The sequence below is a fragment of the Perissodus microlepis genome, chromosome 4 (genome assembly GCF_051167445.1).
Source record: "Perissodus microlepis isolate ML-2025 ecotype Zambia chromosome 4, ASM5116744v1, whole genome shotgun sequence".
Classification (NCBI taxonomy): Eukaryota; Metazoa; Chordata; class Actinopteri; order Cichliformes; family Cichlidae; genus Perissodus; species Perissodus microlepis.
The window spans coordinates 29151734-29162312 of NC_140464.1; the positions used below are offsets into that span (position 1 = coordinate 29151734).

Below are 10579 nucleotides of genomic sequence, written 5' to 3' on the forward strand. Positions count from 1 at the left end.
ATGATAAACCAATGTAAAGTTGCCTTCAGTGCACAGTTGTATGCGGTGTGTTAATGCATAATGTCTGACTTTAAGTTTATGTAACCAAGCTGAGGTATAATGTCAGCTTATTTAGTTATATACTGTACTTGAGTACACCTCAGTTGTATCTTTATGTTTATTATGTAATTTGATTCCTAATTGATTTGTATCATTATGCTTTGTCTGCAGAAACCACACACACACACACCCACACACACTCTCTCGCCCAGCTGCGGGCACATTCTCAATTGGAAATACAAAGAATGACAACTTTATTCCTGGATTCTGCCTGTTTGTTCCTCTCACATCTGAACATTTGCAAGTGTTCTGAACCGACACTCTGAAGTGATTGCTGCCAGCTCAGATTTCTTTAACCCTTCTGAACAACAAGGAAAGGTGGAGGTTGGCAGAGTTAATGTATTTCTGCTTCGACTGCTGCCCCTCCTCCTTTGCCTAGAAAGGTGGTAGAAAATGAATGGATTGTGGAGGCAGATTTCTTTTCTCATGTATTAATCAAATATTTAATCATATCACATTAGTTATAGTAATATCACTTTCTCACTTTACTATAATAAGAGCTCTCCTGTCATCAGTTGCATGTGGAATGTTAACACAGTGAGGCCATTGTAATGGGAGACGTTAAACAGATAGTGGGACTCCTTCTCCTTATCAGGGATGTAAATCATTAGATGACAGCCAAGCAGAAAACAAGGTCATAACTCTCTCTGTGAGGGAGGAGGTATAGCCCCCCTATGAGCAGTGGCGTGTCTAGAATATTTTTTGTTGGGGGGGCCAGGTAGGGGCACAGATTTGGAGAATGGTGGCAGATGCAATTGGCAGATAATGTTAAAAAAAAAATTCTACCAACCGTTAACCACAATTCAATAACCCTATAAACCTAATAAGCGAATGCGCTTTTAACTCTTATTAGAATGAGATTTTAACCACTACAGTGCAAAGTTTTTAGATACTGTGTTGTTGAAGTACAAGAGATACAATCAGTGCTTTGTCAGTGTTTATTCAGCATTTAAGGACCGCAATATTTGCATAGTATTTTTACTGACATATAGTGCACATATTAGCCAATGCAAAACTTTATCTGCCTATTAAAAAAAGAAGATAATCTTCTCACAAACTGGTGTTTGATTTCGAAACAAGAAAAAAGAAGCTCTCTGCTTCTGGTTGTATTTTAGCCTTCTTAAGGAAGAAATTCTCAATATTTTGAGATCTTTTCATTCTTCCTATTCTTTTATCTCTACTGGTTGGCCCTGAAGTAATAAAGCAAAAACTTATGTCACAAACAACAACTTTCCCGATGTATGACCTTGACTAGAAGTCAGGGGTGTCAAATTCTGGCCCTCATGGACCCCTATCCTGCACGTTTTAGATATTACTTATACCAACATAGCCAATTCAAATCAAATAATCCCCAAACACCTAGTTGTGCACAAGTCTGTGAATGATTCTTTAAATCAGCTGTGTTGAAGTATGGAAACATCTGAAACTGGGAGGACAGGAGCCTTGAGAACCAGAACTGCACATCCCTGCATTGAACATGGCACAGCCGTTTCATGGGGTGATTTACACTCTATTCATAGCATGGAGCTGGCAGATAGGATAAGTAATGAGAGAAATTAGCTAGACCGCACAGTGTAGTGTAAGTGCTGCCTTATAAATTTACAAATAAGTAAAATTAGTAATATTTAAGAGTTACTTTGTCAGTGATAATACAATTTGTTCTTACTGTGCTGCTTTAGTACATCCAAGTCTAATTTTATAAAGATGCATAGTAAGTCTGCCAGTGTTAAAAAAAATAAAAGTATAATTATTTTGGTAATTAAATCAATTTTACTTCAGGACATACAAAACGGAAGTCAGTAGTACAAAACAAAACAATAAACTGTCAAAAGCAAAGTGTGTGCAGGACAAAATACCTAAGAGGTTAATTATATTACAACTAATTATAGTTTACTGATGTTTTTGCAGAATTTTAAAAGTTAAAGTGCATACTCCGTGTATGAGTTCACTGCAAGCCAAGCTGATCTCTTAATCCTGTGTAGGACATAAAGTCTGATCTATTAATGGTGTCATCAACATTATATGATTTACTGAAACCGGGCCGAGTCACACAGATGTTTTCCTTCTGCAATGCTACATCCCCTTTAGCTCAGGCTAACAACTAGAGGCCACATCATGCAAAAAATCTTCTGCTCCCACTACTCAAGTAGGCTGTCTTCTGTGTTGGAGTCCCAAACAAGAGTTTGTTTTACTTTTCACAGAAGAGCCAGTGTCCTGTTGATCAGTGTGTCATTTCAAGATGTTGTTGTGCCATTGGTTTGCCTATTGAAAATGAGCTTTGAATAGCTATATTTGTGTGACACAATGCCTATTTGGAACCACAAAGTAACAATAATGATCATGTCCCAAAAAGTATATTCTGTTCATCTCGATGTGGCATTTTCAGTGTGGGAACATTTTTAGCAATTGGATAAGACTCCAGTTTTGATTTTATGTGTTTGCTGGCTTAAATTAACTTTTAACTTTGAAATGAACTTTTTTTTTTAACTCTAAACTTTCAATTCAATTCAATTTTATTTATATAGCGCCAAACCACAACAAAAGTCGCCTCAAGGCGCTTCATAAGAGAAAAACCCAACAATCATATGACCCCCTATGAGCAAGCACTTTGGCGACAGTGGGAAGGAAAAACTCCCCTTTAAGTTACATTTTCTTATTCTTTTCTCAGTTATTATCTGATCATTAATTGATAGTGTTTTTTAAGCAAGACTGATGTATGGTGAGCCAGGTCTTAGCTGTCACAACAGGGTAAATGTGTGCCCTTTCAAAGCCGTTGAAGTCAGTGGATGTACTGAGAGAATAAGCCCCCATGTTATCAATAAGAAGCCAGTCCCCCACGTGCAACTCAGGAATCCAGCAGCCTTCGGTGACTTTGTCAGAGCCGGCGCAGGTTGGACCCCAGATAACAGAGTAGTATCTCGGTTCACTGTTGTCAACAGCCTGTAAAAAGGAAAGCAAATGAAATATAAAATCCTAATCGCACTCTCACAATCTAACCATGTGAATTCCATACAATACCAGGTTTAGTTGTAATGAGCTATAAGTGAAAAGTCTAGGTTTATCTTTTTTTCCAAGCAATGAGATTTAAATTTAACAATTCAAGATGTAGTAAGACCTTAGTCCCATTGAGTAACAAAAGAAAAATGCGTGATATCTGACTGATTCACAAGTTGTTGTTCGGTATAACCAAGTCAATTCATTTGCAGAGCTGATGATGCACCAAAAAATTCCCTGTGATTGTGTTGGATGCTGCAGTCAGTCGAGGATTACAATGATGATGCAAACTTGCAAACACACACTCAACAGTGAGTAGTAGTGAAATGTTGTACAGATGTAAATACAAACAGTTTGCCTTTCACAACTTGTTGGTTACAGTGATACAGTGCTTTGAATGCAAACAGTCTTCCATTTTTATTTTGCATCACATTGTTCACAGTTTAACATCAACTGTATGGTTTGCAGAAAAATTTGTGTCTTCTGTATAAACAATGGGCCGCTATGGCAACTGCTACTGACCTGTCCCTGGGACAGGAACCTCCCACAACCACTTCCCAACCCATCAGGGAATACAACTTTTTCCATTGCAGTTGGTGGCTAAAAGTGGGACACTAAGCATCTCTAGGCCTAGGCACGACTAGAGCTTAAGTAATCAATTTCCCAGCAAACTCCAGTAGCTATTTGAAACCTGTTGAGGTACACTCAATTTTTCCTAGTGATCGTGGTTGCCAGGCAGCCACCAACCAGTTTTTAAGGCCTTTGTGACTTAAGATTAAAAAGGAAGCTTATGGAGGTCTCATTCTGAGTTCTATTAGTAAGTTGTGCTGTTCATCAGTATTGATCAACAGCACATCTTAAATGTCAGTAACATAAACATATATTAATTGCCTAACTGTAACCATGACTTCAATGTACATGGTATGCTATAACCACAATCTTACCAACTTTACCACAAGAAACTGGATATAAACACACACTCAAAAGTATGGTGATTTTATATTATTTACCCTAAGAGGCCATGGTTCAACCTTGGCGTGGAAAGGATCATTGATGAGGCAGTTCACTGATCCGTATACTCCATCACTAATGTAGTACATCATCATCTTCTCAGAGCTGTAGTCCTTCCGATCTGATAAGCATTTACCTTTATATTTGAAATTAAGTTAAATTTAAATACAAAGACACATCATTATGGAGTATTTAACTTGCTTTAAACTGCATATCTGTACATTTACCACTGCGTTCATCTGTGTCTTCAACTCTTTTGGAAATGACATTTACTGCCAGTGTAAAGGCTGAGTCGACATAGAATCGGCCTGGGTCTGCGATGATCTCCAACCCATTGGCAGGTGGGAATAATTCATCCAGTGTTTTATTAATGACTTCTGAAAACTAAGAATGCAAAACACATTAGGTTAATGGATATTGCTGAGCTATTAATACTTCTGACATTTTCTTGACACTTTAAGATGTTCTGTAGCGATCAGTACCTCTCACCTCAAAGGCAGTACCTCTGCCTTTGAGGTCTCTACCTGTGCTTCTATGAAGTACAAGAGAATGGTGATTCTAAATTGTGGTAGATAAACATTCAGAATGAAAAATACTAAGGATAGAGTTTGTGTGATATTCTAGACAACAAAAAAAAAACCAAATGCATATACAAAATATGCCGTCTTTATGCTGCTGATGAATTACTTTTCCTTGGGAACTCACCTCTCTTCTCAAGACAGTAAGGTAGTTCTAATCTATATCACACTACTCTATAAGCTGTAGTAATCAGTAGTTTTACATTAAAATGATTGATTTTAGGCCAAACCAACGAGGTCCCCTTCGCAAACAAGAGAAAAGATGAAGGAAAGCGATAACGTGACCAGCATCTGAACAGAATGATGTCTGTTTCGTCACCAGGGCAGTCAGGGCTCTAACACATAACTAAATGTGCATATGCTTATTTATTCCAGATATTATCACAATTAAAAGGAACAACTCATTGTAAGTTAAAATTCTGCCAACCAGTGTTATGTTTGAATGTCCTAAGCACCTTCCCTCTGTATTGTACAGTGTTTTTATTAATAATACCTCCTCAAATTTCACTTCAATGACGTCTTCTGTCCCAGGAAAGCCTCCACCAATATCCAAGAGGCGCATCTGGAAGCCCGCTGAATTCTGCAAAGATATAATCTGTTTAAACTTGAGACTTTGCCATGTAGGGTTTAGCTGAGAAGGCTTCTGCTTTGTATATATTAATAACATTGTTTCAATAGTTTCCTGATTAGTTTGTGGGCTCAGTCACTCATTTCAGGTCATACTGAATACAACATTAACCCTTTAAAGCCGGTCAGAGTTGGCACGCTCTGTTTTGCGTAACTATTTTTAAATCCCAGTAGATCTGCAACCACATAAGCTAGCGCAATAATTTTTTTTGCATATGAAACCGGAGGAGTTGTACTTACATCTTATGCCTTCAGCTTGCCCTAGGTCACGGTTTCCTTTCACATATAGCTTTGCAAAAACTGCATAAAAAAGCACTTGCAGCAACAAAAACATAATATTCCAGAAACACGCTTTGCCGATCCAATCAGCTGTTCGTAACACTTCCTATGTCCATCAGCGCGAACTATCGCATGTCCGCCATGACCTGCCCAAAACCGGAAGTGACGTCATTTTGCGGAAATGTAGTTTTTTGCCTTCAGGGCCTTATGAGCCTATACTGGTGTTTTTAAAAGTTATGTTTGACTTTATGACTTTCTGTGTCGTTTCTGGGATGTTTAGAACTCAAATTGCACTGCTGGAAATAGTTTATTATGATACATATGCTGTTTTTTTGCAAATTTGCATCATAATATTTATTTTCGTTTTTCCTGTAGTGTATAAAAATTGGTGTATTTCAAAAATAAACCTATAAAGACACTCAAAATAAATTTCCTGTGATGGGAAACTATTTTGTGCAACTTTTTCGTATTTGCAGTTTTGAGGGATAAGCCTCTTAAATTTCTCTAACTAGAAATATATGTTAAAAAGACAAAAACGATTTTACATTTTTTTGTAGTTTATTGCACGTTTTTAAAATTTATGTGATTACTATGCACTTAATGCATACATATTATTAAAATTTGGGCTATAATGGTTGTATTGATGTATAGCAACTTGAAATGCTCCCAAAAATGTCACTACAGCATGTAAAAATATAATATAAGCTCTGGCGGACTTGGTTCTATGGTAGGTCTTAAAGGGTTAAGTCCATTTTATAAACTTGGGTCATTTTAAGTTACAGAAATGAGGAGTGTGTGCAGTGTCACAGTTACATTCTCGCCTTGCATCATCACATTGGTCTTTACTTTAGCATTAATATGAACACTTGATCACAATAAGATAAAACTTTCAGTAATATTTCATAATTTAAATCAGATCCTTAAAGCAATACTGAATGAGTCATTAATAAAGACATTAAAAAATACCTTGAAAGTGGTAAATTTAACAACTGATCATCACAACCAATCCATATTAGTGGCAGTTATTCGAAATTAAATGTACAGTACAGTATTCTTATAAAGGTTTGCTTGTGCAACAATAACTTACTGCTATATCAAAAGCATATCGAGCATCTGTGATAGCCTGCTTGAAGGCCAAACTTCCAGTGCACCCACTGCCTACGTGGAAGCTGACCCCAATCACCTCCAAGTTCAGCCGTCTGGCACATTCCAGCAGTTTACTAACTGAGGACAGTCTGACTCCAAACTTTGCATTGAGTCTTAGGAGAGATTTGGAGTCATCCACTGCAATTCGCATTACTAGCCTACAAAATGCGTCCAAACATTAATAGTCAATACTCTCAAAAGACATTGCATAAAATGCTGAAACATATTAGCAGTTGCTTACTTACTTGGCTTGAGGATGGGTAAGAGAGATTTTTAAGAGTTCCTCCTCATTATCAAAAGTCATTACGTTCACTCTGTGAGTGCGGGCATATCTGATGTGGGACTGTGGTTTGGTAGGATGGGCATAAATGATCTTATCTGGGGTAACTCCAAGGGACAGGGCCAGCTCGATCTCAGCCTGCGTCAGACAAAGAGGTGTTTCACACGAACAAACTCACAAGAACATAAACAGAATCCCCAAGATGAATTATGTCATTGTTAACATTTTAATTGATTCAGTAAATTATTGTGTACGTAATGTTATGCAGCCATCTGCCACCAGATGGCGCATCGTTGTCGAGAAATGCCATAAATCTGTTAATCTAGGCCTGATCTTTTTGTTAACACGATCAGAATGTGATATAAGCGGCGGAAATGGTAGATGGGTTCTGCCTTAGTGATACAGTTATTGATGCACAATGCAAGGGGCTGCACAATTAAGTGACATGATTCATTATTAAAGAATGTGATTAATGGTTTCAAATGCCTTTGTTTAATGAGTTTTTGACACAAAACAGATCAAAAGTTTAACATTTTAGACCCTTTTAGACTCATTAATTAGTCCAATTTTTTACTTTAGTCAAAATTAGAAATTAATCACCAGGAACATCCCTAGCGATAACCCTTGCCTTGCATGTGTTAATTGTTTAGGCACAAACAACCTTGATGTTTGAAGGCTTTCAGTGACTTAAAATTATGCCCCTGAAGTATGGTAACAAAGTATTTGTACATCGTTAATTCTCATATCTTATCATAATCATCATTGCCTCAGTATGAGGAATAATAATCTCTGAAATATAAGGTTTCACAGAGGTCAGGGACATTGCTAAAACTATCAGAATGGGCTTAAGTTAGTGGTAAAAGAAGTGGAAAAACTTGATGCACAAATATTCTTGCATGATGCCTCTGATACTCACCTGTGAACCAAGCTCTTTCACCTTTGTGTCTATTACATCAGTGATGCTCCTTCCACTGTCCAGGATTTCAATGTCATCATTTTCAGGGGAAAAAACACGCACCATTGATTCATTTATGGTAGCTGCAGGTGTCAAGAGCAAAGGCACATATAAACAAAAAGTGTTACACAATGTGAGATGTCGGAAAGTATGAGAAAGAGAGAAGGGAAAAGGTGATGCATTTGAGAAATAAGTATAAACGGAGCTGTTCAGGAAGGTTCCATTTTTTCCTCTAGTTTCCTGCGAATGAGAAAACAGTGACTTTGGAAGACGGAATTTTGTCATTCACAGTCAAAAATTTCAGGGAGAAGTGGATTAACCACTGTGCAAGCACTGTGGACTTGTAATTTGGGGCATTTTCTGTACTCATTTTTGCAGTGTTGGAGGACTTTGGAATAAATCATTGCTGCCCGATTCGGACTTCATCAGGTGCAGCCGGGAGAGGACTGCACGACTGGCCAACGTGTACTTTCTTTTCCCTCTGTCATTCATCTCAGGACCGGTATCAGAAGTCAGTATTAACATACAGTTAAAAACATAAAACTCATGTCATTATTTTTTATTTGATTGCGTCTTTACTGGTCATAACATAGTCATATATACTGTCTAGTCTTCTGCTGTGTTTAGTCAGCCTTGTCTTCATGTTTGTTTATCTCTTGTCTCCGTGTTTGGTGCCCCCTTTCTATCCCCCCTGCAGACCAATATTTGGGAATTTTGTCCCTGGGCTGATGTACTTGGAGAAAATTCTCCTGAGTTTCTCCAATAAACCTGCTACATAATGGATGACAGTATTTTTTGTTCTCCGACCTCCTTTCCTACCTTTAGGTGAAACATCTTAAAGAAACTCCAGTCACCTTCTTTCCAAGCTCTTTAGACTACCATGATCTGGATGACAGAGAATCTACACAGACAAACAGCAATGTTCATGTTCACACATCAGATCATAAAGTTTTAGGCTTACCTTCCTTTGTAGTGTCCATGTTCTCCAGTGTGAAGATCTTGCAGAGAACTTCCAGAAGTTCAAAACAACGGCTTGATCGGCTGGTTTTGTTAGTGGCATTTCCCCACCCACTTTTTTACGTAAATTTGACTTTAACAGTTCATTAACTTTCACACAAATAATGTTGAACTTTAACTCATTTTAACTTGGATTCTTTTATTAACGTGTAGGTCCCTTATTGCCTATAAATTGAGGTTTAGGTTAGTGGAGACCCTTACGCTAACCTAAACATAAGCTTTTACTCTCTAAAAAAAAGGAATAATTTGCATTACTAGAGACTTTTTGCCTGTGTAACTGCATGAATACATTTATATGTATGACCTCATGAACACATCTATTTTTGGGGATATTATGAGTAAGCTGTAAATTGTCCATTGATGAGCAGTGTTTACCTTTGAAAATAATCTCTCGTTGGCTTCTCCTATTCTTCTTACATCTTTCTCCATCACGGAGTGTCACACTTTAACTTATATTTTCTCGCTCTGTGAAATGTGACTTTATAGTACCATATTATCCCAACAGAGTACTTATTGTTATTAAAGAACAACCACTGTGATTACACAAATGGTGATATATATAAATAAAATAGAACTTAACTGAAGTCCAAAATGATGTCTAGTCTAGAAAACATGGACATTACCAGATGCTGTTTTCTCCACCATGAGTAGCTGCTTGTGTGTGACGCTTCCTGAGTTAAGTTTTTTTTATATTCATAACTGAAAGGCTTGCTTTATTATGTTAAGATCAGATGGGTGGTTTGGCCATTGAAAAATGGTTAAAGTTCCTTTAACCCTCAAGGCACCCAATGTTTATTCAACTAAGCTCGGACATCAGGGACAGTATTGTTTCTTTTATTGTTGCAATTATCCATCCATCCATTCTCTTCCGCTTATCCTTTTCAGGGTCGCGGGGGGCGCTGGAGCCTATCCCAGCTGTCATAGGGCGGGTACTCCCTGGACAGGTCGCCAGTCTGTCGCAGGGCCAACACACAGAGACAGACTACCAGTCGCACTCACATTCACTCCCGCATTCACACCTATGGGCAATTTAGATTGTTCAATTAACCTAACCTTCAATGTTTCTTTTATTGTTGCAATTATCATTTTTAATTAAAATGACAATACAATCTACAGGCCCCATCTTATCGTAATGACCTTGTAGTACCATATCACCCTATTAGAGCACTTCACTCTCACACTGCAGGCCTACTTGTTGTTCCTAGAGTATTTAAAAGTAGAATGGGAGGCAGAGCCTTCAGTTTTCAGGCCCCTCTTCTGTGGAACCAGCTTCCAGTTTGGATTCGGGAGACAGAAACTATCTCTACTTTTAAGATTAGGCTTAAAACTTTCCTTTTTGCTAAAGCATATAGTTAGGGCTGGACCAGGTGACCCTGAATCCTCCCTTAGTTATGCTGCAATAGACGTAGGCTGCCGGGGATTCCCATGATGCATTGAGTTTTTCCTTTCCAGTCACCTTTCTCACTCACTATGTGTTAATAGACCTCTCTGCATTGAATCATATCTGCTATTAACCTCTGTCTCTCTTCCACAGCATGTCTTTATCCTGTTTTCCTTCTCTCACCCCAACCGGTTGCAGCAGATGGCCCCGCC

The 10579-nt window shown here is 38.0% G+C and overlaps 1 protein-coding gene across 1 annotated transcript; it reads right to left on the reverse strand.

Moving 5' to 3' along the window:
- Positions 1–1708: 1708 nt before the first annotated feature.
- Positions 1709–7501, reverse strand: LOC146389218 (ornithine decarboxylase-like). Its single transcript, XM_084926940.1, has 5 exons — positions 6980–7501; positions 5176–6892; positions 4332–4488; positions 4104–4240; positions 1709–3039 (listed from the first exon to the last, which is right to left on the reverse strand). The coding sequence occupies exons 2-5, from the start codon at positions 5347–5349 to the stop codon at positions 2782–2784; spliced, it is 726 nt and encodes a 241-aa protein (XP_084783066.1). The 5' UTR covers positions 5350–6892; positions 6980–7501; the 3' UTR covers positions 1709–2781.
- Between the last annotated feature and the right edge of the window lie 3078 nt (positions 7502–10579).

Bases quoted from the DNA above. Each gene is read 5' to 3' on its own strand.
- LOC146389218 (XM_084926940.1), bottom strand. From the start codon at position 5,349: ATGTTATTAATATATACAAAGCAGAAGCCTTCTCAGCTAAACCCTACA. The intron at 4,489-5,175 runs GTATTATTAATA...TTGCATTCTTAG, and splicing joins TTGAAGTGAAATTTGAGGAG to TTTTCAGAAGTCATTAATAA. The intron at 3,040-4,103 runs GTAAATAATATA...TCCTTTTTACAG, and splicing joins TTGAACCATGGCCTCTTAGG to GCTGTTGACAACAGTGAACC.